Source organism: Falco peregrinus, chromosome 7 (assembly GCF_023634155.1).
Source record: "Falco peregrinus isolate bFalPer1 chromosome 7, bFalPer1.pri, whole genome shotgun sequence".
Classification (NCBI taxonomy): Eukaryota; Metazoa; Chordata; class Aves; order Falconiformes; family Falconidae; genus Falco; species Falco peregrinus.
In genome coordinates, this window is record NC_073727.1 from 26,078,750 (window position 1) to 26,106,038 (window position 27,289).

General features: G+C 39.6%; 2 protein-coding genes and 1 long non-coding RNA gene across 8 annotated transcripts in view; 1 reads left to right on the plus strand and 2 right to left on the minus strand.

Moving 5' to 3' along the window:
* Positions 1-185: 185 nt before the first annotated feature.
* ZBTB24 (zinc finger and BTB domain containing 24) lies at positions 186-10,988 on the minus strand. Of its 6 annotated transcripts, XM_055809698.1 has the most exons (9): positions 10,929-10,962; positions 9,644-10,310; positions 7,032-8,031; positions 6,448-6,615; positions 6,202-6,285; positions 5,408-5,491; positions 3,072-3,153; positions 1,411-2,172; positions 186-1,181 (listed from the first exon to the last, which is right to left on the minus strand). In XM_055809698.1, the coding sequence occupies exons 3-9, from the start codon at positions 8,002-8,004 to the stop codon at positions 983-985; spliced, it is 2,352 nt and encodes a 783-aa protein (XP_055665673.1). In that variant the 5' UTR covers positions 8,005-8,031; positions 9,644-10,310; positions 10,929-10,962; the 3' UTR covers positions 186-982. The 6 variants fall into 6 exon arrangements, 3 of the variants coding, with proteins under 3 accessions (XP_055665673.1, XP_055665672.1, XP_055665671.1); XM_055809697.1 differs by lacking the exon at positions 9,644-10,310 and having other exon boundaries at positions 10,929-10,988; XM_055809696.1 differs by lacking the exon at positions 10,929-10,962 and having other exon boundaries at positions 9,644-10,612.
* Positions 10,989-11,149: 161 nt separating this feature from the next.
* AK9 (adenylate kinase 9) overlaps positions 11,150-27,289 on the minus strand; it is a 76,647-nt gene continuing 60,507 nt past the window's right edge. The window contains exons 26-36 of the mRNA XM_055811190.1: positions 25,434-25,652; positions 22,444-22,657; positions 21,275-21,476; positions 19,910-20,056; positions 18,112-18,332; positions 16,715-16,911; positions 16,036-16,205; positions 15,237-15,335; positions 15,053-15,155; positions 14,385-14,499; positions 11,150-11,465 (exon numbers count right to left, since the gene is read on the minus strand). Coding sequence (XP_055667165.1) covers positions 11,206-11,465; positions 14,385-14,499; positions 15,053-15,155; positions 15,237-15,335; positions 16,036-16,205; positions 16,715-16,911; positions 18,112-18,332; positions 19,910-20,056; positions 21,275-21,476; positions 22,444-22,657; positions 25,434-25,652 — 1,947 coding nt within the window. The 3' untranslated portion in view covers positions 11,150-11,205. The remainder of the gene's footprint in view (positions 11,466-14,384; positions 14,500-15,052; positions 15,156-15,236; positions 15,336-16,035; positions 16,206-16,714; positions 16,912-18,111; positions 18,333-19,909; positions 20,057-21,274; positions 21,477-22,443; positions 22,658-25,433; positions 25,653-27,289) is intronic.
* LOC129784932 (uncharacterized) lies at positions 11,166-13,864 on the plus strand. Its single transcript, XR_008748223.1, has 3 exons — positions 11,166-11,275; positions 11,553-11,639; positions 12,328-13,864. It is a non-coding gene; the product is annotated as an uncharacterized LOC129784932 (long non-coding RNA).

Sequence of the window (27,289 nt, forward strand, 5' to 3'; positions counted from 1 at the left end):
AAGATCTTTTGTTCTGCTTTTAAATTCACCTTAATCTTTATATTTTTCATTTGTTAAAACATAAAACACCAATGCAAATCCCAAGTGTGACATTTTAAAACTGAAGTGATGACTGAGCATGTTGTTTTAAGCACCACTGGCATTTTAACTGGATTTTAACACACTAGCACACTATGTGAGAAGCATGTATTCTAGCATGGCATTTTATTAAGATGTCAAATCTTTTTTGTTAGCAGTCAGTCAGTCATTAAAAACAATCTGTACACATCTAATCTAGTCAGCGAAAAATAGCTGTACAACTTTAACGCCATATGCCCTATTTATATAGCTCATTATGCTCTGAAGTGATTCTATTCATCGTTCATGTCCCCACAAAAACAATGACCAGCTTTAACATATATTAAAAGTAACATTACATTCTGCTCTCAAAAGTACAAAAAATAACACTTTAAATATACACTGGCTCCTAAGCTTAGACAGAAACCTGTCAGGAAGAGAATTTTGCACTTCAATAGACAGTGCCTTCAACATCAAGAGCTCTTCAAAGTGCTTGGCAGTGTGTGAACGCTATCTCCACTTACTAGATGATGAAATAAGGCACAGTGGTCAACTACCTTGCCCACAGTCACACAGAGAGTGAGTGGTAGAACTAACAGAGCAGAATCTGGGCTTGTTGTTTGTCCAGTGTAACCATCACATCTCATTTTCACTATTTAAGTGCAATTTTCTGAGGAGCAAAACTTGTACGGCATACAGTAAACAGAAGGGGTAATCCAGGGCCAGTCAAAGGCTGCAACGATTTAAACCCAAACCAAACACATTTGGTAGTCAATAAATCAAAATGCACTTCAGGGAATGATCACATCGAAAACTATACATTAACCTGCAGAGAGAAAGCTCGTTAAACATAAGACATATGGTGTTAGCTTTGCAAAAAGTACTGGTTATCTTAAGCTTGACAGTAGTTCTGATAACGACTTCATCAGAGAAGTCGTATTTTCTCATCAACAGACATCTTTAAATGGTGTTCTTCTACCAGCAAGGTACACTTCTCTGGAGCGTCACGCAGAAATGCAAACAAGGGGCCAAACATCTCCTCAGTAGGCATGGACGTGTATGAGGCACAAAACCCCACACTAATCGCTTGTGAGGTATGGACTAAGTGGTACAGAAATACCAATCTGGAAAAAGAAAAAAAGTCTAAAATAAATAAGGTTAAGAAAACAGAAAGTCACCCATCAAAATCACCAAGAAATGCATCATCAGACAGATCATGCTGCAGAAAAGAAAGCGCAAGACACATAATCACTGCTTGGATGAGAAGCATGCTATAGCCTAGTCCTCTGATGACAAGCATTTCAGAAAGCCTGTCCTTGAATAGGGTGCTCATGAGATGACTCATTTACTGACAGAGACTGCTGACGGGATTCAGAAACAGGTACACTTTGATTCTGTTCTTCACTGATTTGATGGGAAGGAACTGTATCTTGGCTAGAGTGAGACTGTTGACTTGATTCCTGAGTCAGCTGCACCTGCTGAGCTGGATGGGAAGATCCTGCTAAGTGGATTTCTTCATTTTGTCCTTGATGAGCATGGAGGTGTTCTAGCGCTTCCTTGGAAAGAGTGATGACATGCATTTGTTCAGGCTGGGCAGTCTCTATTTGGTTCGCAATCATATTGATACTTTGCATTTGTTCCGCTTGCTCCTGCTGAGCTGAAAGCAACAAGTTTTGCAGCTGCTGCGGTGGCTGAGCAAGCAGCGTCAGGTTCGCAGCCTGCTCTGTGGTCATAGCTGGGGCACTTTCTGCAGTAACAATACTAATGCCTTGATTATGACCAGGCATGAAGTTTATATTGTGTACTGCATCTGTAACCAGGAGCTGAATTTCCTGCCCTCCAGAGGTGGCAAGTTGATACTGCTGCAGCTGGAGAATGTTTCTCACTTCTTCTGAATTAGTGTTGGGGCCTGGGGCAGCACTGGCTTCCTGAAACTGCTTTTCCTTGCTATGAATTTTCAAATGAGACTTCAGGTTGTCCAGACGAGCAAACTGCAAACTACATTCTGGGCAGGAGAAAGGCTTTTTGCCTGTGTGTAAGATACAGTGTCTTCTCTTTGCACTGGAATCAGAGAAGGATTTTCCACATATACCACAAGAATACGGCTTTTCTCCTCTGCAAAGGAAGGTATTTTAGCTCATTAAAATATTCACTTTGACAGTGCTGCTTTCTGCAACTTATTATAAAATATAAAACTTATTATTTTGTTTTGCTAAATCATAAGCACTTAAGAATAGTAAACATTAAAAACCGTCTCTATTTGACTTCCTAATTATTTTGTCCTAGTTGACTTCACGAACTGTGCAACACTTTCATTAGTACATACTCAAGAGCTACAGAGATAACATAACTGCCCTCCCATCGTAATACCAGAGGTACAAACTCTGTGCTGCCAGACCTTGACAAAAATGTAACAATTTACTCTGGACTGGAAGGAATGAGCATTTTAAGAACATTTATTAACAGTGTGGGCTTTAAAACAAAAAGAAGTGTCCAAATCCTAACTTACTGCCTGACTCAAAGGGATGAGAAATGTTACTAGAAATGCTTTATTTTACATAAGGCCCACAACAATTTTCCAACAATTTAAAATCTGACATGCCCTTATGCAATACATCACACTGACAGGGGTAAAAGATAACTAATGCTATTAAAGAGACATGATAGACTACAGGGAAACAGGACAATGCGCCCGTAACTTTGTTACACCTTGGCTACCGTTCTGCTGTCAAACAAAGTTCACTGTAAAATTTTCAGATAAATAATAAAGCAGTCAGTACAATGTCATTAGACACCAAAGAAGAATCTTACAATGCCTTGGCACACCAGTGTTTAACTGGTGCAGTACTTTCCACTACCAATTACTTCTTTAAATAGAGTAAGATTTAGTCTTTAACCATCCATCCAAAATGCAAACAAGCCCTGACCATCCTACATTGAACAAGCACTACATACAGGTATCAGATTAGAAGTTACATTTTTAAAGAACATAATGAAAATTAGACATACTCTACCTGTGAATTCTAATGTGAGTCTGAAGAGAACTTTTAGCTGTAAAAGATTTGCCACAAATTTCACAAGTGAAGGGCTTCTCACCTAACAAAAAGAAATTTGACATCATTTTTTATATAGCACTTCCCATCAGAGTATTAAAAAACATTTTATATTTTACCATACACAGTATCAAGTGTGTACTGTCAAATCCTCACACTTCTGCCATGGGTCAGGACAGATACCTGAAACCGAATGAACTCACTAAGTTAAATGTGAGTGTAGTATCTTAAACAGAGGTCTCTGGTGCTTCTCCCCTTTGAAGATAAAGAATTAGGTGATTTGAGCCCTCAGAGCAACAAAAAAACGTACCTATGACACAGATGCAGGTGTTCCATGTGAAACAGGTTTGAAAAAGGCTGACCCTGAACTAGTAGGCATTAATACCAGGCTCACATGCAACACCCTGCAGATGAGTGGGCCTGCATTTCCAAAACCAAAAAGTCAATCCATTATCTTAAGCTGGCTGGCTTCCAATAAGGCTCCACCATCCTAGGCCTGTGATACCCTGGAAACACCAGTCAGAAAAATTAAATTATGGTGGACTGAATAAATTGTGGGTTTGGTTTTTTGGTTTGGTTTGGTTTTTGTTTGTTTTACTGCATTTGGAATTCTTGTGCCTAACTGAGTAGAAGCAGAAGAACAAAATTAAGTAACAAAAAGGTTCACAAGAAACAGGACAGTACCCAACCAAAGCAAATCCTAACTCACACCATCATATATTCTTGCTGCATCGAGCTTATTTAAGACACTAGACATGAGAATCCAGATCATCACTGTGGTAATTCACACCATCAAAGCACACTGAAACTGAGGATGGGGCAGCAGCCATTTCCAAGGAAGCTTCACATTTAGCATAGCACTGCAACGCTTACCAGCTTTCATATGGCTTTGGAGGGCAGGGGTAAAGGATGAGAGAACAAGAACATCTGCCAGGAGGGACCTCTAGTCATCTAGTCCCAGCCTCCTACTGAAAACAGGAGTAACTTCCTAAGTAGACTGTATTCTTATGACACAGTGTTACAAAACTTCTGCCAAAGCAGAACAGTCACATCAGTGTTAACACCTGTCTCCTCAGCTCCTTAGAATTTTACTTCCTGCTTTTGAGATGGGACAGCTCAATTGTTACTTCTGCATCATTAATACTGGTATCTGACCTGTCTTTCTGGAAGCAAAATACATTGCAAGCCAGTTTCTGCTAGAACTTATCTTAGTTCATCTATTTTTGCAACTTACCTTGCTACTTAGTACACCTCCCCTTCTAATTTCCCACCCCCAAACTCATTTCCCACTACATTTATAGAGCTCTAACAGCAAAATTGTCCTGTGTCAAAAACCAACATGTTCTCCTAAATAGAAAATGCAGTATTTTAAGTATCCAAGGTAACACTATTCTGGATACACAAAAAACTCCCAGAAGTCTAAGTTCTGGCCTCCTCATATCCCAGGGAATTTAAAGCTGTGTTATTTTCACTGAGAAAGAGAAGGAAATGAATGAGATACATAACTCAATCTTGTACATACTTTATTACAACTGCAGACAACATGCTTAAGAATAACTTGATTTTGGGAAGAAACAATTGCCAATACTTATAGCAATTCTAAAAGAAATAATTATTCATACATCATCTTATGAACTTACCCTTCAAAGAGAACTATTTTAAGAAGCTTACACTTCGTTATCGCAAGAGGAGAGATCAACCTTTTTACTTCTGTTATCTAGCCATTCAAGTATCACCTCACCCTCTAAATCTCTTAAAACACCCTCTGACGCATTTACATTAAATCACCCTCTCAGCCCATCTCCTGCTAACATCTGGTTTATTACACTGCAATAAAAAGGTAAAATGGAAACAATTATTTTTCCGGTCAGCAGCAATTTTCATTAGCACCCATCCCTCACAGGCATGGGTGCCCAACTCATTTAGGGAATACACTTTCTGTTACTAGTTAGCTCACTTCATGCTCCATATATGCCACACGTGACTCTCCTGATAAACTGAGTTCCTAGTGCAGGATTCTGTCACAGGAGAGCTAACAGCTATTTTCTGCAGCAGGCTTTACAAGAATGGGGAAAAAATCCTCTTCCTGTAACAGGCACTGCTTCTGCGCTGTTGTAATACAAGCTTTTTCGCACACCTATGATTCTAATGTCAAATCTCCTTCTTATCTACACAGGCATCATTATGTTCAAGCAGAGCAGAAGTTCATCCCACAGAGGCAAGTATCATTTGCCTAACATTTTGTCTGTTACTTCAAGAAAAAAACCCAAAACATAAACCATGCTGGACAGTATTACCTGTATGTGTTCTTAGATGTTTCTTTAACTGAGCTGCATCCATGAATTTGCGACGACACTGGTTACATTCCGGCAGTGAACGGCCTTGTCGCAATAATAAAAAAAGTGTCAGTGCATAAGTGATCCCCTGTATCTCTTCAGTGATCTTTGTTAAAGCACTTTCCTGTAAAATAACCACTTTGATATAATATAGAGATAAAACAAAAAGTGATTCACTGCCTTCTCCCCATCTTAACTGCTGCACTCCTATTTCTCTATTTAACATTACCATAGGAAAAGAGCGGACTGTCACCTGCTCCCCCCAAAACACACCTTCTCTTGAAGCTTTGTAAATTCTGGGGTTTTCCCACCACTTCCTGTGTGTGTAGCTTAATCTCCATCCTACTCAAGAAGTCAGGAGGACACTTCTTAAAGGTTGCTTGCCATTACTACTTCAAAGTAGTGGGAAACTACAAGGCAATTTGCACAACAGGCAGCAGACAATCGCTTATACAATTCCTAGCTTCTATTTAACACAGACAGTGGGGGCTAAAATAATCAAGTTGTATATCGAATACAGAGTAACTGATTTCCAATCATCATAAGAGTCTGTCTCAATTAACTATTTTTCTAAACATTCCATTTATTATACACCATTTTGTCTTTTTCACCCTATCCACTGTTATAGCAAGATACCACACATCAGGGTAGCAGAGACTAAATACGTCAATGAAGAATTTTCAGGCTTAGTCAATCTTTAGGAGGACAAATCAGCGTGGACTGTAAGTGAGCTCTTCAACTCAGATCTGCGATACCTGTGTGTACTCGATAGTGGCTCTTGAGCTGTCTCTTTTGGCTGAAGTATTTCCCACACTGATCACATGTAAAAGCCTTCTGCCCTGTAAAGAAAATCACTTATTAAAATGTAAGCCACATCCAAAGCAAGTACATGGAAACAAACTAACAAATAAACCAGCACACACAAGACAGCAGAAATACCTTTTTTTCAAAAAGGCAAATTCTTGGAGGAAAGAGGTTACAAATTGCCTTTAAACATTTACCTGTATGTAGGCTCATATGCTCCAGAAGAGAATGCTTTGTTGTCAGAGCCTTATTGCAGACGGTGCACGTGTATGGCCGCTCTCCGGTGTGCATCCGCTCGTGGACTTGAAGAGAATGCTTCTGGGAAAAGCCTTTGCCACACTCACTGCACTTAAAAGGACGCTCCCCTAAAAGCAAAAGATGACATTTTTTAAGCACACATACATTATTTCTCACTAGATATTCTGAGCTAATAGTGAGATGCACTGCAATGTTGAGGCTACTAAAAGATCACTTTTGAGTAGCGATAAGGAGAATTAAGAGACAAGCTTCACATAGCATTAAAAGAATTCTTTAACTATTACCATATAATTCAATGTTTAGATATTGAAATGATTAACTAAACTGCAATCAATGTAAGACATAAAGGCTATGAGATCTGCCAACAAGAACAGAACAGCGAACACAGGAGACACACCGTAATACGGATCAGCATGCTGTTTTGGTTCTTGCTGTAGACTACAGCCCAGATTTCAACAACTAGCTCACATTTAGCAACAAGCCACTAAACCCTAACCCAAAAGAGAAGTCTCTCAATGCCTACCTGTATGACTTCGCTGATGAATAGCTAAGAAGTGATTATATTTAAATACTTTGCCACAGTCTTTACAGCGAGCTTCAGAACCTGCACGTTTTCTTTTTCCATCAGTTCTCTTTGCCAGTCCTTTTTCATCCTCATCACCAAGAAGTTTATAGTCTTTGAGTTTGATTGATCTCCTTATCCTACGTTTGCTGTAACGGCTCTGAGTGCTCTGTATTCCTTCAGATTTGGGATCATAATTTTCATCTTTCTCAGCTGAGAGACTGACGGCAGCTTCTGAGCCACAAGCAGGTTCATTTTCTTCTGCATCTTTCCCAACTGGAGCCTGTTCGCTGGCAACTGTTTCTTCTGGTGCACTGTCTCTTTTCATAAAATTTTGCTTATTTTGCATGGAGTTGTTCTCTCTCAGCTGCACATCTTCGGCAGAATTTGCTCCTGATTCTTCCTCTTGGACATTCCTGACTTTCCTTGGTCGCCCTCGTTTTCGCTTTGGTGGATCTCCATTCTTCTTGTCGCTTCCAATAACAGCTACAGAGGCTCCACTGTTAGATGGAGCTGGTAACACATTACTTGGGCTACGGCTGGCCTGGTAGTCTGTACAGGCCCACACCAGGTCAGTCACTTTCAGCAGCTGTGCAGTAGCCAGAATTTGTTCTGTGCTTTTTTCACTGGCGCGGAGGCAACCAGTGTAGATAAATTCCAACAGTGCTCCAAAGGTGTCTGCAACCATTCCCTCCAACATGTAAATTGATTGGCCTATTTCACCCTCATCCACAAACATCATTGAGAAGTACTCACTGCTGGCAGCAAGCAAAGCTTTATGGGCTCTGAACTGCACATTCTCCACTATTAGAGTAATGTCACAAAGAAAATTCTTTTTCCTTTGTTCCTCAAAATTAGCTAGAATGGTATCTTTGTGAGCTTTGGAGTGGATGACAACCAGTTTCTCGGAAGCATCAGGAGCCATTTCTGCCATTTTAATTGCAAATGTGAAAGGATGTGCCTACAAGAACAGAATAACTTCAATAAAGAAGTATTTTAGAAGTCTGCATTATAAGACACCAAATATAATTTGCTTTACCCGTCAACAGAGTTCAACAATTACTGAAGCAATTCTGAAGCCCCCGAACTTTCTTTACAAAATCAACACCAATGCTGACAGACTTTCTTCAAAAAATGTTTTTAAATCCTAAGGAATGGTTCCAAAAGGTTTCTTCTTAGATCAGAATTACTGCCTATTATTTCACTTTATCTCTGATGTACTGTGAACTGTATAGCATCTAAAAAAATGGCCACCCCTTCTGAAAACCCCTTTCACAACTACAACAACTGGAGAAAAAGAACTCTTTGTTCACAGCTCCTAAATGGTGTATTGGGTTTGAATGGCAAGGTTTTGGTAGCGGGGGTGGGCCTTCTGTGAGACGCTGCTAGAAGCTTCCCCTATGTCCGACAGGGCCAATGCCAGCCAGCTCCAAGACAGACCTGCTGCTGGCCAAGGTCAAGCCCATCAGTGATGGTGGCAGCGCCTCTGGGATACTGTATTTAAGAAGGGGAAAAAGTTATTGTGCAACAGCAGCTGGGAGAGAGGGGATGTGAGAGCAACAACTCAGCAGGCACCAAGATCAGTGAAGGAGGGGGAGAAGATGCTCCAGGCATTGGATTCTCCGGCAGCCCATAAAGAAGGCTATGGTGACACAGGCTGTACCCCTCAGCCCACGGAGGTTAATGCTGGAGCAGACAGCCACCTGCAGCCCATGGAGGACTCCATGCTGCAGCAGGTGGATGCCCAAAGAAAGCTGTGACCCCATGGGAAGCCTGTGCTGGAGCAGGCTCCTGGCAGGATCTGTGGACCCATGGAGAGAGAAGCCCAGGCTGGAGCAGGTTTGCTGGCAGGAGCTGTGACCCTGCAGGGGACCCACACTGGAGCAGTCTGTGCCTGAAGGACTGTGCCCTGTGGAAGGGGACCATGATGGAACAGTCTGTGAAAAACTGTAGCCTGTGGGAATGACTCATGTTGGAGTAGTTTGTCTGGAGCAAAATGTCTCCTGTGGGAGGGACCCCATGCTGGAGTAGGAGGAAGAGTGTGAGAAGTCCTCCCCCTGAGGGGGAAGAAGCAGTGGAGACAACTCCCTGGCCCCCTGTGCTACTTGGGAGGAGGAGGCAGAGAATTCAGGAGTGAAACTGAACCCAGGAAGAAGGGAGGGGTGGGGGGAAGGTGTTTTAAGATTCGGGTTGATTTCTCATTATCCTACACTTATTTGAATGATAATAAGTTAAACTAATTTCCCCAAGTCAAGTCTGTTTTGCCCGTGTTGGCAATTGGTGAGTGATCTCCCTGTCCTTATCTTGACCCATGAGCCTTTTGTTCTGTTTTCTCTCCCCTGTCCAGCTGAGGAGGGGAGTGATGGAGCATCTAGTCAGGGTCAACCCACTACAGCGGAAACAAATAACAATTAAAAAAAATGATAACTGCAGCTTCATCATTGCAAATGCTGCATCTCAAATTATTCAGGGACAAGACTACAAAATCCTGTAATCGACAGAACTTCACTGCCATCACTTACCCACATTACCCACTTCTATGTTTCCAAAAACTTCTCTTTTGGAACACTTACCTGCTAAGCTGCAGCCTATGGAGGTGGGCAACAAAAGCAGAAAACCAGCAGCTTTTTTTAAGAGCTCTAAAAATTGGGTCAACCATGCTATTAGCATCAGGCTTCTTCAATTTTAAGTATGTAAAAATTAAAACGAAGAAACAAATAACCCAGCAATTTCAGAATCATCCATCAAATACTACTATAGAAGAGATGTACCAAAAATGTCCACTTCAAGAGGACCAGCTGAGCCAAAGGTGAAACAGATTGGCTAGATGTCATCTCTATTTATAAAACTGTCACATTAAATACAAATACACACTTGTATTTGTATTTAGTGAGCACAACAGTTCCAATCACCTGATTGAATGCTGCAAGAAATAACTTATACTACATACAGGTGATACCTAAATGCTACTGAGGCAGCCATCAAGTGATTTGTTTAGCCCCACTCTGCTACTGGACAATTCATGCTGGAGCCAAACAGTTTTATCTGGGAGCTTTAACTTCTGGAGGATGTGAGTGTGACGTTGCTGAAGCCCCTTAAAGCATGGCTGCATGGTGGACCCAACTCTGCCTTACAGTGCATTACAAGAACTCCTGAAGACCTGCTGCCAACTCCAATGTCCACACGTGTCTCAGCGTCTCAGCATAGTAGGTGATTTGTGGGTTTTGATCACATGAAGGACTTCGGTATTCCATCACGAGGTGACATAATTAGTATTTTGACTGCAAAATCCAAACCAGCACGTGTACCGAAAAAAACCCCAACCCTAGCAATTCCAGGGTAAGGCTGTATACAAGAGGAAGGCACCCACTGCGCCAGCGGCGCGGACAGGCTCCGGCCCACCTGCCGATGGCCTGTGGAAGGGCCCGTGAGCCACACTCAGCTCCCGGGGGCTGACCCCAGGCACAGGGCCCGGCCCTGCCGGCCCCGCTCGGCCGCCTGCTCGGCTGCTGTGGACCGCGGGGGGAGCGGGGCGGCGCAAGCCCCGCCGGGCCAACCCTCCCCGCCCCAGAGCCCACTTAAGCCCCAAGCCCCGTAACTCGCTCCCGCGGGTTCTGGCCACCCCCCCGGGGAAGGCCGCTCGCCCCTTCAGTGGGGCGAGACGGTGGCGGCGGAGGGAGCGGCGCCCGCGGCCCAACTCCGCCGTGCCGGGGCGGAGCGGGCGCTGCCCCGCATGAACAGCCGGCGCGGGTTCCCCCGGCACGGCGCGGGTGCCTCCCCTCCCGCGGGGCCCCGCCGCGGCCGGGTGCTGGGGGATGGACGTACAGCGCCTGTCTCCCAGCGGCGCCCAGCACTCACCGCTCCGCCGCCAGCCCCCTCTGCGCAACCGCCGCCGCACTTCCGGCCCGGGTGCAGCGGTACGCCTTGCGTCATGACGTACGGCGCAGCCAGCGGCGCCCGCCTACCCCCCGCGACCCGCGGCCCCGCCCACCGCCCCCCGCGGCCCCGCCCTCCCGCGGCCCCGCCCCCCCCCCCGCGGCCCCGCCCACCGCCCCACCGCCTTCCTGCGTGCCCGGGCCCGTGCGCGGCCGCAGTCGCGAGGCGAGGCGTGGCTCAGCATGAGAAGTTTTAATCTTCAGGTTCGGTGGCTGCGGGGGTGCTCCCGGGCGGCTGCTGGCGGCGCCCCTGGCTGTGCTTGGGGGGAGGTGAGCGGCGAGGGCACAGCCGGCAGCCCAGGGCCGCCGTCTTTCAGGGAAAGCGCTGTTGGCTCTGCAGAGCCCGGGGGTCCCGCCGTGGCGGTCCCCAGGCGGGGGACGAGCCGGCAGCGCCGCAGGAAGCGCGCCAGCTCCCCGCGGTACGCCTGCCGCGCCGGCTCCGTGCTCCGGGGGTTGTGCGCTGCAAGAATTAAGCGGTACGTTAGTGCCTGCTCTTCGCTTTGTGGCATGACCTTAAGCCCTTTTTTTTTTTTTTTTTTTTTACAAGGGGTCGGGCCTGCGCCTGATGGTTTTATCCCTGGTATGGGTGGAACGGCCGTGAGCTGTACCAGCTGGTGCCAAAGCAACGAGTCAGGTATTTCAGAATTTCCTGGCTGCAAAAGCATCATGACAGTCAGGAAGATAAGGCATACGCTCAGCTGCCATCAGCTTCCCATTCCTGGGGAATGCCAATTCCCCGTGAGGGGCTGGCAATACCAGGCGGTGACAAACTGGGACATGGTGGCACCGCAGGGGCATAGCCCAGGCACAGTGTGGCTGGTGCTGGGTTGCTGCGACCTGGGCACAGCTGTTCTGTGACATCAATGCTTTGCCCCTGAAAATGCAAGAGCTGCCAGATAGCTCAGAGGAGGAAAGAAACGTTGAGGCTAAAAACTACAATGAAGACCGTAGTGTTTCTTTTCTTTCTGACCTCCCTGCCCTAAGCCGTATTTTGGTGTACGTTAGTATTGAGTGCCGATCCTCAGAGTGTTCCTTATTATTTTAACTGTTATACTGAGTTAAAGGGAAGGAATGGTTTAAGACAAATTGTAACCATTTTTTTTCCTGCAGATGGTACTTCATATCTCATTACAAATAGCGGACAGCATAAAGAACTGTACTATATAGACATACATAAGGCCACCAAGTTTAAATTGTAGACAAATACATTTACCAGCAGCCAGTTCTCAAGCACAGGTGTGCGTAGAGCTCTTACAGGAGTCAAGTTTCAAGGGCAGTAAATCACTCTAATGTGCGGTTTCCTACTATTCCCCCTTCCCCAGGAGTAAGTCTCTCTACATTTATGATTAATCACCTGTACCTTCTCTTCTTGGATACTGAAATCAATCCACTATTATTAGAAAAGCTCCAGGAGCAACGAAACTGATGTTTCTTGTCCCTGACACAAGTTGAAGACAAGGAAGTCTTACTTCAGACAGAGATAGGATGTGAAAAATTTCCAGGGGACCACAACATGAAGTACTTGGATCAAGCTTTTTGATCAAGGATGGTATGACTACTCTGAAGAGTCCCACCATAGTAAATAATACTGTATTTGCAAAGGAGAATTTTCAGTGTACTGGAATGCTGTATCTTCAAGTTGGAAGCAGTTCTACCCAATGTTAGAAGAATATGATTTGTTTTCCTGGATTCCTATGGTCAAACTGTCGCTGCATGAGATTTGTGTACTTGCATAACCTTTCCAGTTCATCATCTAGTGCTAATAATGACTTAACAATGCAATGTATGAGCAAAGCATTCCTAGGGCGGACATCGTTGTGTTAGCAAAGCTGTGCTAATGGTCTTTGTGGATGAAACAAACTACAGTATAAAAGCAGTTTTCTGGCTTAAGAGATGTACATTTACACAGGGACCTATCATGTGCCTACACTGTTCGGTGGTCTTCCATAACAAAGCTGTGCTAGCAAATACTGTCATAGTCCAAGAAAATTCTGGAGGGCTCTGGAAACTACGTGAGGAAACACAGGATGTGAAGGACTTAAAAAAGAGAGAGAGAGATAGCCATTATCTAAAAGAATTAAGCCAAATTTTAAAATTTACAAAAGGCAAGGCAAGGGAAAATTCTGAATAGGTTGGCTTATAAAAAGCAAAACCGGTGGGTTGAAGAAGTGGCAGTCTTGCTCCAGAAATCTCCAGCAGTACTGGAAACCAGACAAAAGCTACAGGAGAGCTGCAAACTAGGTTGTTGAAATCCTAAAAGCTGGCACTGTTTAGGCTGATTGCAAACTATTAAATGTTATTAGCTGCAACTGCTGTCTTGGACTGCAAAAAAACCAACCAAACAAAAATTCTAAAAAATAGAAAATATGAACACAGGAGACAAAGCTTGAGCAACTTTCCTCATGAAGTAGTAGTCCTAACCTCTGGTAGCTCCATGAGACGTTTTATTTTATCACTATTTTGTAGGCTGAATACAGGCCACCCGATTTTAATTTTGCATGGCTTATCTTTGTTAAGGAAAAGATAGCTGGACAATTGGACTATCAATTAAATAAAAAAGTTTAAAATAACATGCTGATACTCTGAATCACATTAATATTCAGATCTTCCCAGATAATATCACAAATAAGCCGACATCTTACTTCCCTGAGCTAAAATCTAATTCAATCTACATGGATGTCTATTACTTTGTACTGTATAACTTAGTGTATCAGTACTGAGCCCATGCAAAAGAAGGGCTTTTTTAAAAAAGTGACAGATGTTCTATGTGCACTTAAGCTGTTTTTCAATACAATTAGACCTGTCATTTACATATTTGGCTGATGTGGTTTTGGAGATATCTATGACCAGAAAGTTGTCTTCAGGTTATCTGCAAGGCAAGGTTTTTTAATAGGTTTTATTTGACCACCTGATACAGTTGAAAAAAAGCAAGCACTGAGGCACCTAAACCATTCCTCGGGTAATATTTCAGCTTTTTATCACAGGAAAATTAGTCAATTTTTGAGGCAATTCAGGTTGTGTATGACTAGTTTAAAATGTAGTACCACCTAAATGACAACATTTTAGTTTCTGTTTAAAAACTCCAACGATGCATGTTGGAAATGTTTTCAAGGCCATCAGGTTGTTGGTGATAAAATGTCATTAAAATCTTAGGATTTGTGAGAGATCACTTCCCTATCTACCTATCCTATTAACCTTATTTTCCTCCCTGGTCTTTACACTTTTCCAAGAAACTTGGCCGTGTGTACTTATATCAGGATATAATAGTATTTTCCCAAGTTGGACATGAGAAAACTACATAGATTGGTTGTCAATGTTATATCAGATGATTTACTGCATTTATATAATTATTTTTATAGCATATTATTTTATACATCACCTTTTAAATGGTAGGCAACAAACAGCAGAGCAGTCTTTTTTACACTTAGGAATGGATCCTTTGGCTTTAAGCAGCCTACTTCATTCAGAGCTTTTATTAGAGAAGTTGCTACTCCCTAAAGAAAGAAGACAGTTTTAGAAGACTGTTACAGAAATCTTGAACAAAAATATACTCAAAGCCTGATCCTGTCGTCATGCAAATCTAACAATATAGGATGATACCTAAGTTGGTGAATTGTAGAACATAATAGTATAAAATAGGAAGGGAAGTGACCATGAGTCATTTTTCATTTCATATTCATGCCTCAAAATGTAACCAGCCATCCTTAAATGGTTCTGGATAGGTTTGTGTCTATCCTGGTGCTAAAAATCAAAGCAAAATGTAATCTCACCAGATATAATAAACAAAAAATTCAGAAAATCCATCATATAACACTGCAGTTAATTATTCCCCTCTGATGGTCTTGTATTTTTTTCATTAAAGCTACAAATATATGTTATTTTAAAGCTTTTAAAAAAAATTGCTCTCAATTGTAAGAACACAATTTTCAATAAATATAATCCCATTAATAAGCACATGACTCTCATTGCATTAAAAATGAAATAAACTGAGTGGGATATACTATACATTGCAAAATCGTGTTTTAAAATGGAAAAGCAAAAACTGGCCTGTTCAAGGTATCCAGCCAAAGGGAGTGCAGTGAGTGGTATTGGCTCCTTTACTGGAGGGAGTTTACGTGGAAGCTTCAGATTCCAGTACTTCTCTGGTAGCCTAACCAGATACAAAGTAAGAACTTTCAAGATGTATAAACTGTGACAAGATTAAAGATTTAAATGCAGTTAGTATATTTACCTCATAAACTTAAGAAGTTTTTCTTCACTTTCAAAAATATACACCTTATCTTGATATTTTGCTGCATACTCAATGTTGCCAGGCACCAAAGCTTCATATCTGAAGAGACAGAGCAAAAAAGACTTAATTGACAAGAAATGTAAAACATCATTTGTGTGGTGCAAATTCATGAGCTTCTGGGAGCCTTCAGGTAATTTAGCAAGTATAGAACTACAAAAAGGTAGCAATTGGATCATCCAAGTTTCCACCACATGACTGAAGTTACAAGGCTCAAAATCTGAGAGAGTCTCTGCCTCAAAATCTGCTTATTAAGGGGCTTTTATAGCGCTTCTTTAGATCTCCTGGAGTTGAAATGCCAGCCATAGCTGTTCAGGAGATTAAGAAAGGACAACATAGAATTGACTTACTATGGTTCTGACTTGATGAAAAATTCCTGCACACTGAGGAAATCAGTGGGGCTTTATGGATCTCATAAAAATCGTATAATAGCTAGGTTTGCATCTACTAAGGTTTTGTGAGATTTGTTTGAAATTCTGAAGGCTTACGATAAAGAAAACTCAAACTATATCCAAACAGTTGTCATCACAAAAGATGGTAAGCCAACACAGATCCTTGTAGAACCTGTAGCCATATGTATCAAAAGGTGATTTTACATCAATTTCTAAAGCCACAGGCACAATGCTTTTTCTGTCCAAACCCTGAACATTATTAAAAAGTTCTTTGAAAGTATTTCCTTATTAATGTGTTAATATAGGATACATAGTCTGTAATTCAGGTTATGAAAACTGCAGTGACGTACCTCTGTTTTCCATCTAAGTAAGTGACTGGACAGTGCCCCTTCATTTCAGCACTTATAGGGAATAAGGCTTTCACTTCTGCTGCAGTCAGTTTCTTTGGTAGCATATCTGGGGGTGGGAAAGGGTGAGGTGCCAGTGGTGGCACATAAACCTCTGGTCTGTTCAAGAATTTCTGTAGAAAAAGAAATTAAATGTTCTTATAGTGAAAGAAGCACTGTAAGACTGTTAGTCAAACTCCAGAGGACTGGCTCACGCAATTTAGATACTTGTTTCTTCTACACCACCTCTCTTAGTGTGCTGGTGCTGCTGCTGCTCCTGAGTAAGTAAATTATTTTCCAACTTACTGTCAGTTGGAGTCATCACTATCTGCCCACCATCCATCACTATTCATTGCTATCATTAGCCACTGTCTACCCAAAAGAGATGGAGAAAGGAGGTTGTTTTAAAATGAAAAAAAAATCACACAGATCTGTGACTATTTGTAAGAGGACCTTTGGGCTGAGCGGACTTGCTGCTTTTTGTCTGCCTAGACATTTGATAGCAGAAGGAGACCAAGCAAAAGCTTGAATACTTAGCCTAATTCAGATTACATATTGCTTGTTTCTGTATGGAATCAAAGAATCTAAGCAAAAATGTTGCCTCTTCCTGTAATCCCCTCCTGACCTGCTTTTTGACACTTACATCTAGTTCTTCCTGTGAAGCCATTTTGTAATAGCGTCCTTGAAATTCTGCAGCAAACTGCAATGATGACGTTACGGAGCAGTCAACCAATTCACCTTTTTCTGCAAGGCTGACGGGACAGTACTGTCCAAACTCCCCCAGCCGATACTGCAGCTCCTTGGGAGTGATACATAAATCAGCGATGCCGGCTGCTTTTCCTGTTAATAGAAGCAATTAATGATAAAGTTTTATTAATGAAAGGCATAGAAACATCAAACATTTCTATTCAGAAAAGTTACAGTTTAGAAGATACTATAATTCATCATGTGAAAATAATACGAAATAATGAGAATTACAGTAGCATTGTTTTTATAGATTGATATTAAAATGAAGTTGCAACCCATTTTACAAACTAATTTTAGTAAAATTTTTCTAGCACTTAAGAAATGCAATAATTATTTTGGGGGATACTCTGCATGCTTAACTTATTAGTCTGTTTTCCCTGGGACACTTTTATTTCTAATTTATTGCTTTATTCCTTTGTGTTTCTAAGGAACATTTCAGTTATTATTGTATTTCTGTACATTGGTGAAAAAGAGTACAAGGTGTCATGAAAGCCTCCCCTTTTATTCATCCATGTCTTGCAAATGCTACAGTCTATCTGGATGAAATATATTCCAAATCTTGAATAAAATGTCATCTAAACCCCAAACTATTTAAAAATTGTGCTTTTCAAGCTTGATGTGAGAAAGTTAATTTCTTTTTTTTTTTGCTTATGACTGCAATTTTAAAGAAGGGTGCAGCTACAGAGCTGCAAAAGTTAAAACCAAAAGGTAGATATAAGATAAAGAAGTCTGTTTGCCCTTCAGAGGGATTCTAGTTAAACTGTAGGCATGTTTGAAAGGCATATTTAATCCTGAGGAATGCTGACCCACAAAAATTCAGGTGGGAACTGTTCATTCTAGACTAAAGTGGTTTTCCTCCCATAGCACAGAGATTAACTCAGATGGCCTATTTAACCTTAATTCTGAATTTATAATTAACATTTTCCTCCTCCTTCCCTCTTTCTCCACTGACACCTAAGTAAAACTACAAGTCATAGTTCCTTTTGTTTACTTTGGGGTACCCTTTGTGATTCCTCACCCATTGTTGAGGAATCTGCCATGGACCATGAGACCTCTGACTTCTTTCAGCTGTATTCTGTTACCCTGTTCTTTCAAGGATGGCCTCAGACTGTCCTGTAGCTAGTTTTGTCTCTGCTCTCAGAGATCACTTCAGATGAGAATGAAGAACTTGAGGGGAGGTATGTGCCCAAAAGTTAGCTTCATCCAAAGCAAGTTGCACTTGAAATGCACTCATTACATTGCAGCTTCTTAAAGAAACAAGTATTATTCTGAGAAACTTTTTTGTTCTTTTACCTTCTCTTATTCTTTCCAGGTATATCTGAATTTCTTTAACAACCACTTGCACTTCCTGCAGTACTTTGTTCCAGATCCACCACTTGCTTTGAAAGGCATCAATCACACACCAGTTCTGATGCTCCTTCTTATAATAAGTCCTAATTGCATCTATGTGCTGTTCATAGCAGGAATTTTTAATCGCTAGAATCTGTGAGCTGTCGTGTTCAGGGTAGGGAGGCCTGAAGATAATGAAAATAACACTGATTTAAGTCTGGAGATCAGATATTTCATTGCATTTCAGGCCTAAATTCTAGAGTTCACTTTTAAGTCCTTTTTACAAAATTCTGCTTATTTGACACTGTAGAACATATTTGAGAAATACAGATTTCGAACTAAGAATATTACCAGGTACATATGAAAAGCAGCATGCTTCTTATCAGACAGTTATGTTCAGAAACAAAGAACAAAACTTCTGCTATTTATGTCCCAAGTAGGACTCAATAATTTTGTTAAGGATTTGGAATGTATCAGCACATATTAACTGACACACACTACCAATACACCATTAAATGGTACCCGAGACAAAATGCTAGGAGACTTTTTAAATGGAATTCAGTGGTTTATTAAAAAACAGGCTTAATTTTGAACTGTGCCCTTGTTTGAAATCCAGAAGTAGCCATAATCCTTGGATATATTTTGAAAACTGTCTGTCATGTTTACATATAAATAAATGAAAGTAATCCATCTAACCTCTAAAAATATTATGCAAGACCAGAAGAGATATTTTGACTAGAACATAGAAGAATTTATTGTTCTGGTTCTTAATTTAAATGATGCCCAAACCAATAAACTTCTGTTTTAATTGGATTAATTTCTCTGTAAGTTGTACCTTTCAGAAATACCTGATATTGCACATTTTATTTGTATTTAAGCCTATGAAATGTAATTAGTTTGGTATTTAAAATTAAAAGTTTAAAGTAAATACTTTTTAAAAGACAGAATTAATTTAATTTTTTTGCAATGCAAATTGTCTTTAGGCTTTCAGAAAACAATTAAACATTGTACTGATTATGTGATAAAAAGAAAGACAAAATGAAGAGTCATGCAATAGTGCTCTAACCTGTCTTGAACTTCTTAGAAACACTTCCTTTAATGAGAACCAGGTTCTTATAGAATTTAATTTTAACATGAATGTTCTGTTCTTTTTAATTCTCTGTTTATAAACTACTTACTGCTCTTTCTCAAGAACAACCAACAGCTCTTTAATATTTATCTCCTTAGAAAAACAAAGAAGGGAGCAAGCTGAAGTGAAAGTTTTAGATGAGTAACTCATGAATTGTATGTGTTATTTACATTATTTCCATCTTTTAAAAAGGACTCCAATTAAGACTTAAAAGAGAGCTTATTAGATGAAATAGCAATTTCCCTTATGATGATAATAATTCAATTGGTGAATATTAAACTTCAGCAGCAGAGTGAACTAGTAACGTTTCTGATGTACAGTTTAATTAAAACAAATTTAACTAAGCAGTGGGTGCACAGCATTGCACACCTGTGACCTCAATCATGCAATCACAGGGGATCTGGCCACAAATTCCTTATGCCTCCATTTCTGGTCTATGGAAATCAAAGCATTAGAATGTAGAGGGACGGGTGCCCATGTCTTTTCATGTGTGTTTCAGAGTTCAGAGTTTGGAGACAGCTGGGTTATGCATTAGCTTAGATGCAGCCTCTGTGGGTATAGCACTGAGGCACATAAACAGAGAAATGACAATACCATGTGGGTAAAATTATTGCTACCAGGGAGCATCACTACCTATTCATGCTTTCCTTATCCAGCAGTGCTCTTCTGGACACTTCCTTTGCATCCATTCCTAATTCAAAGATTTTCACTGGAATTATCCTAGCTGATTCCAAGAGGTTTACTTGTTTTCTTGTTACTGGATATCCATCAATTACAACTCTGCATGCAAACAGAAACACAGTTTTCTTAAGAAGTCAGTTTCTAATTAACCATTAAGACTATGTATATTCCTAGTACATTCTCAATAGAGGCAAAAGTCTACACCCATGCCATGAAGTATCTCTGCCCTGACTTGATAGGTGCAGTCTTCAGTCCTAAGAATTTACAATCAAATTAAAAAAGAAAAGATCAAGTAGACATAATAAGAAATAGAAAAGATTAAAGGAAATACACAAAGGGCAAAAAGTATAGGAATGTAAATGGATGGCTCTGACTTATAAAAACAGTGGACTTCAAAATTCTGACACATCAATCATTCAGAAACATAATTTTAACTAAGGTATATCTCCACATGGATTGGGAGGAGTAGTTTTCAAAGTGAAAAGTAAAATGATTTACAGTACTTGAAGAGTTTTTAAGTTGTATTGAAGAAGAAATGCTTTGCACATGTTAGGCAGTACTGGGGGAAAATATACTGAAACAATAATCCAATATTTAATATGAAAGAAAAATTGAAATAATTATGATCTCAAGCTCAAATAAGTTTCAAAGATTACTCCACAATTGCCTTTTCCTGTGACAATTCTCCTTTTTGGGGAGAGGAGTTGAAAGTCATGAAATCATGATCATGAAACTTTTTAAGTCTGCCCAGTTTGGAAGGTGTTTCAGTGGTGGAGAAAGAGCCTAGGAAATCAGGATCACATATGAATGAGGTGGAAGGACTCACCGGTTTCAGTTCCTCCTTAAAAACTTAGTTGCTAACAAAGCCAGAAAAAACCTTGTGTACTGAACCAGTCTGCATGACCAAAGAGAATCAGATGTGTCCAAGTTGGTATTGGAGTTGGTATAAGAGAAATAAAATGGTAGTTCTTAAAGGATAATAGAAAATATTGGCTTATTGACTGAAAAAAGGTAAAATGGTAGTTCTTAAAGGATAATAGAAAATATTGGCTTATTGACTGAAAAAAGGTAACTTTCATAAAGCATACTACTGGAATTTACTGCAATATAGCTACTTGAAAATTACAGAAAATTATGCTTTAGCCTGGTTTCCCAGAGTAATGTGAAGAACCTCATTTTGTATGGATTATTTTGTTAATACATAAACAGCTGAGGTGTTTATAAGAAATTGTTTTACAGTAATAACATGGGAATCACTGCCTATGAGGGACTGGCATATCTTGAAAAAAACCTCCAAAACCCAAACAAGACTCTTACCCAGTGGTATTGCATACGTGATTCATCAGAGCCACATCTAGAGCCTGGATGGCCAGTTCATCAGGTACGGTCAGTCCTTTGTGAAGATGCCACTTTAACATTAGTGCCAGCTCGCTCTCTGGCTGGTTGTTTAACACAAGCCGTATGGCATCTCCCATACTCAGGCGCAGTAACCCATATACACTAGCAAATTTCTTGGCAACTGCAAAACATGTTGATTTCAACTTTTACATAAGCAACATCACAAACTAGCAGTCTGTTCAAGTATCTGCTTATCTCCTCAGTCTTAAAAACTAACGGGTCAGCTTATTCCCTGGATCATTTCCATTGCGTAATCTTGGTAAGTGGGTACCTAACCCTGCTTAGGCCCCTAAGGGACCCAGAGCTTGGCAGATGTGCAGAGCATGCCCCGTGCACTAACAACGTTCAGTTCAGCACAAACCTCAGCAGCAATAGTCCATGTCATTATAAAATATCTTAGAAAATATGCTTCCACTGCTGCCCCTTTTATAGAACAGCCTAGCGGTTAAATCATTTATTTATTCAGGAAATGGAAAACAGGGTTAAAATTTCCTCCTTAATGTGAGATGATTTTCACTTGTCTCTTCTTTTTCTAACACCCTATTCTAATAATTAAGCTATGGTGTTAGCTGAATTTTCTCCTCCTCCAGTTAAAGGCAGAGGCCTGTGGATTGAAAGAGTCACAGATGAAGATGGAGAGGGAAGAAAGATGGAAATACTGTTCTTTTTTAATCTAGAAGATTGGAAACAGACTGGGGAATGTGGAGTTTTGGGTTCTGGTCCTTGATCATAGGAATATTTATTTCTTCATTTTACATTAGAATATATTGAATGAAACAAATAAGAAACAATTAGAAAATAATCAGAAATAAATACAAGGGGTATAAACAATGTAAGTCTGGATTTTCTAAGTGCCAGTCCAGGTCACTAACTTCTTAAGAAGCTGGGGTAAAATTCAGATGGGCAGCATGTAAGTATCTGACTGTCAGATGAGACCCTAGAGAATGTAACTAAAAGAATCTATACCCAGCAAGAAAAGCAGGAAGACCAATGATATTAATGGTTTATGATTTTTTACTAGCAGTAATGATAGATACAGCTTCAGTCATTAGATAAGGTTTTGCTTTATAGATAATACTGGCTCCTACCTGTAGTCTTTCCAGATTTTGGAGGTCCCACAATTGCAATCTTAATTGGCACAGCTGGTTTAGGTTTTGGCTGACGAATATATTTTATGGGATTCTTCATAAATGTTTCTTTATTTTCTTTACTTGAAAAGAAATAAATATATTGCCGATGGATTACAGGAAAGACTGTGTTTTCATGGTTTTGTTGTGCTTTGATTACATCTCCTTCCCTGAGCTGTAGCATATACAAAATGAGAAGCAGCTGATTAGGTTTGACAAAGCCTCCTCTCCATTCATCCTACAGAAGTGACTTTATAGGCAGGTAGAGGAGTACCAACTATATTAAAATAAAACATCAAAGCATTCTCAAATTCATGCATATGGACATAATAGTTCATCTAGTGTGAGGAACTTGCATACACAGGCAATTCTTATACAAAAAGACAAAGTAAAATTGAAGATGGAGAGAATATTCACTATTTCCAGTAGGTGGTACCATAACACTTTCTGTCCATCAAGTCAGTGTAGTCAGGTGTAAATTTTTTTTTATTATTATTTTCAAGGAATAAAGAAAATCATTTTATTCCCCTGTGAATTAAAACCATTTAGCTGCTTGACAGGAGAAAATACACTGAGAATACTAAGAATACAAGTACAAATGAAGAAAACAGAAAAGAATATCAATACTTACTTAAGGTGAAGTGTAAAACCACAACAAGGCAAGCCAAAAAAGCTTTTGGTAGACTACATACACTGCTGGTGAAATCTTGTCAAACACAACACAGCCCACTAGAAAATCTGTAGCGTTGATGGGTCATTGAGATGTAAGAGGAGCACTAATGGCAGAAATGGCCATTGCAGAAATGCTAAATGAATTCCTTGCACTACTGTTCACTATGGAAGAACGTAGTTACGTCCCTGTTGCAGCCCTTCTTGGAGGAACTGCCTTAAAGCATCAATAAAAGATGTTTTAGAGCAAACTGTTGACATCTGTAGAAAATTTGCCCAGACCAGATGACATTCACCTTGCAGTTTTAGAGGGACTCAGAAATGAAATTTTGACTGACTAACGTGTAACCTATTGCTTACGTTCGCCTTTCTTCCACAAAAGAGGAAGGTGCAGAAAGTGACTATTTTTTTAAGACCTCCAGGATGGATCCTGGCAAACATAGTCCAGTAAATATGACCCTGTATCGAGCAAATTGAAAGATACTAAGGAAAAAACTAGTTACAAGCATACATAAGAAATAACAGGGAAGAGCCAACACTCAGCTTCTTGTAGAGGGAAATCACACCTCACAAGTCTATTAGTATTCTTTGAAGGAGTCAGTAAATACATGGATTTGTTGATTTGGTTGTTACAGTAAGAGATGGGACTGTTTAACTGCATGGCATTACCTGCCAGACCATTCCCTGATTCTTAGGTTCCTGTTCCTGCATCGAGTCATTGCAGGGTGCTTGCCCTCAATTTATAAGATGTCAGGAGTCTGTTCTACTGTATATCTGCTCCCATTCCTCCCTCAGCTCATCCTTTTTATTCTCTGCTTATCTAATCAGTTGCATAACTACTTTCCTCACCCCCAAATTTAATCTAAAAGTAATTGTCATATACTCTATCTGCCTTTCTATTAAAAAAACCCTCTGGTCCTTAATCAATGTCATCATTTCCATTATATCCTAAAATACTCTCAAAATGATCTATTTCCCTTTCATTACTGTCAGCATGTACATTTCCACTATCAGCACACCACTCTGATTTTATATAATAGCTTTCTATGACTTCTTTCTTCTAACTGAACTGTACTTCTTGGTTAGTAAAATACAGCATAAATGAATGAACTGGAGAAATGAGAAGACAAAAATGTAGTGAAATCTAGTAGAACAAAGTGCAAGGTCTAGCATGGAGGGAGTAATAAGAATTCAACATAAAAGCTGGGATTCAATTATTGGAAATGACAGAAGAGAAGAAGTATCTACTTCTATTAATATGCCCCTAGATTATTAGCTGCCAATTTGATGCAGCCATGAAAAAAGGCAATTCTGATCCTAAAACATTTTAAGTATTTTGATTATCTAAATCCATAGTAAGAGTTGATCTGTATACAATGCTGATTGCCAAGGTTAAAGAAAGGTAAATGTCATCTGGAACAGGTGAAGATCCAACATGATGACTATACAAAAGGGAATAAAATTACTTGATTAATTAGCATAGTGAAATGAAGGCCGAAGTACGTTTCTTTCAGGAACTTCCTCCTTTCTGTATCTTGTTCACTGGGGTTTTTTTAATCAATTCTCCTTTTTTATTTCTGATTTACTCACAATCCAACTTGCTTTTATTTCTAGCATTAAAACCAAAAAAATTACCCACTAATGTTTCACTTGCCACTATAAAACTTTATCAGCACACTTTTGGGGATAGACATGAATACTTTCTGACCTCAACTACCAAGATCTTTAGTAAAGTACTATGGAATTAGTTTTGTTACTCTTCAAAATTTGTAAATTTTGACAATAAAGAATTATTGCTGATGTATTACATGCATTTAAAATTTGTTGGTTTACTTTTCTGCCACTGCTAGGGCTGGTGGCCACCTGTGTGGCTTCTTACAAGTTCAAACACCAAATCCTTTTAGGTTTTTTTCATTGCTTCTGGAAGGCTTTAAGATCTTCTCCATTGTCCTGTGTTTTGTTTATCATTAGAAATTAAGCATTTCTTTATGATTCAGTGTCACCTTTAATTGTGTTGCCAATGCTAATGTAACAGATGTTACTGAATGCCTCTCAGCCTCAATTTAGCTGCAACACTGAAAAGACACTGAAAAAACACATTTTATTATCAACGCTTGCTGTATTTTGTGTGTATTCAATGGTGTAATTTTAATTCAGAAATGTAGTTTTCATTAAATATTTCTGGTATTAGTTTCTACTGTCTGATAATTTTTTTAATATGAAATACATTTTTAAAAAGTATTACTTCTTGAAAATATTCTTTAGCTATCTAAGAACATTACCTTGATTGGATCCCACTGGCCAAAAGAACTCAGAAATTTATATGAGAAAGCTAGCATCTTATTTGCAAGTGGCAAACTTATTGGGTAACATTTCTCAAAAAGGCTTCCACGATTTTCCAGTAAAGAATTCAGCTTGCTATATATTTGGTAGCGTACAATGTGAGGCTTCCGTCCTCCATTGATCTTGATTTGTGGTATTAACAATTTTTCAAATTCTTCCTGGTTAATGAAAACATAATGAAACATTAGAACCATAAACACAAACACATTTTTAATAATGACTGACAGCAAGATTTTCTGTGAACTATCAAGGACTTCTTGAGCATGTTCTCAGTCACCGTAAATCAGAAAAATTTGATTTGAGATGAGAATTGGTCTTCCTGCCCATTGAAGTTTAAATTACCCAGCCTACATTAAGTATCACACTATTAAGGAAAAAAAAAAAAAAAAAAAGACAATCTGACAATCAAGCTTGAGAAGTATCTTTGTATCTTTTTTAAAAAAAACACCCATATATCATTCTTTCCCTACTCCAAGCAATTCAGGATGGCTTATTTAGCTACTTTATGAAAATAGTGTTCTTCTCTGGTGATTTATTGCTCTCCAGCTTATTCAACGAAAATATAAAACCAACCCATTTTCTACAGATTTTTTTTCTAGAAACTTAACACTTTTACAAGTGCTAATGTGTTTTAATGTCATAATTTATTTTTCAATAAAAGACCAACATTCTACAATGTCAATGAGAACCAACAATTAAAGAATCAGAGAACAGTAAAGAAAAGTCTTGAATAATGAATCAGAAATAGTAAGTTGATTAAGGCATAAATGTTTTTGGAATTAAAAAAATAAAGGGAAAAATACTGAGTAAGCTGTAACTAGGGGACATCAGTAGTATCTAGTCCCAATATGTAATTCTATTATATGATACTACTTCTGTACAATTCCTCAATTTCTATATAATATCTATATAGATCCACAGTCTCGTATCTTTCCACTTACTGTCATAAGCAGAACTCAATATAATAACAAAATTCTAAAACAGTAGTCAGCTCTCTTAATTGCCCGTACCTTTTCTGATCAAATTTTTCATCAGTCTACTCACGCAACAAAAGATAAGCTCCCAAACGACAGAGAGTAAAATGCTCCAAGAACTATGCATAGTATTCCACTGGCTTTAACTTGAAACATTGTATTGTTTATGTAAAGAGCTAAGGCTGCTACTGGGGTTTCTTGTTCATGGTGTGTCCTGGGCCTTACCCTAAATTCTTTCCAGTTCTATTTCACAAATTCAGTTTATATTCAGAAAGGCGAAATTAGCTACAAGCTGCATTCAGAACCCCTAAAATTATTTTTGTGATTATCATTGGGATACATGATTACATGCAATTAATAGTTCAATAAAATCATGATTTTACAGTCACTTTTGGAAGTTGAATGTACTTTCAATTCACCTTCTTCCAAAATTAATGGAAGGGTGGATCTCTGAGCACAAAACATTAATATTTTCCACACAGCTTATGGTTCCTTGTAGCACAAAGAATGTTAGGAGTTTATTCTTGATTCGTCTGAAATTTAATCCATCAACTATTAAAATAAAGTGAACCCTGAGTCAGTCACACTTATGGTGTTGGTAAAGGTTGGATTCATTTTGCAGATCTTACATCCATGTGTTGGCTGATCTATTCTGTAAACTTTCTCTCTGGTCATTGGGTAGAGTTTCTTCTAAAATATGGTAAATTTCCTCCTGAAGTAAGATACTTATTATATAGTAAACAAATGGCACCAATCTACTTACTGCCTTCATATGTGAGCATTAAGGTTGCAGATACCTAAAGTTAGGTGAGGTTACCTCA

Bases quoted from the DNA above. Each gene is read 5' to 3' on its own strand.
- ZBTB24 (XM_055809697.1), bottom strand. From the start codon at position 8,004: ATGGCAGAAATGGCTCCTGATGCTTCCGAGAAACTGGTTGTCATCCAC. The intron at 6,616-7,031 runs GTAGGCATTGAG...TTTTGCTTTTAG, and splicing joins TCATCAGCGAAGTCATACAG to GGGAGCGTCCTTTTAAGTGC. The intron at 5,492-6,201 runs GTATCGCAGATC...TATTGCGACAAG, and splicing joins CCACTATCGAGTACACACAG to GCCGTTCACTGCCGGAATGT.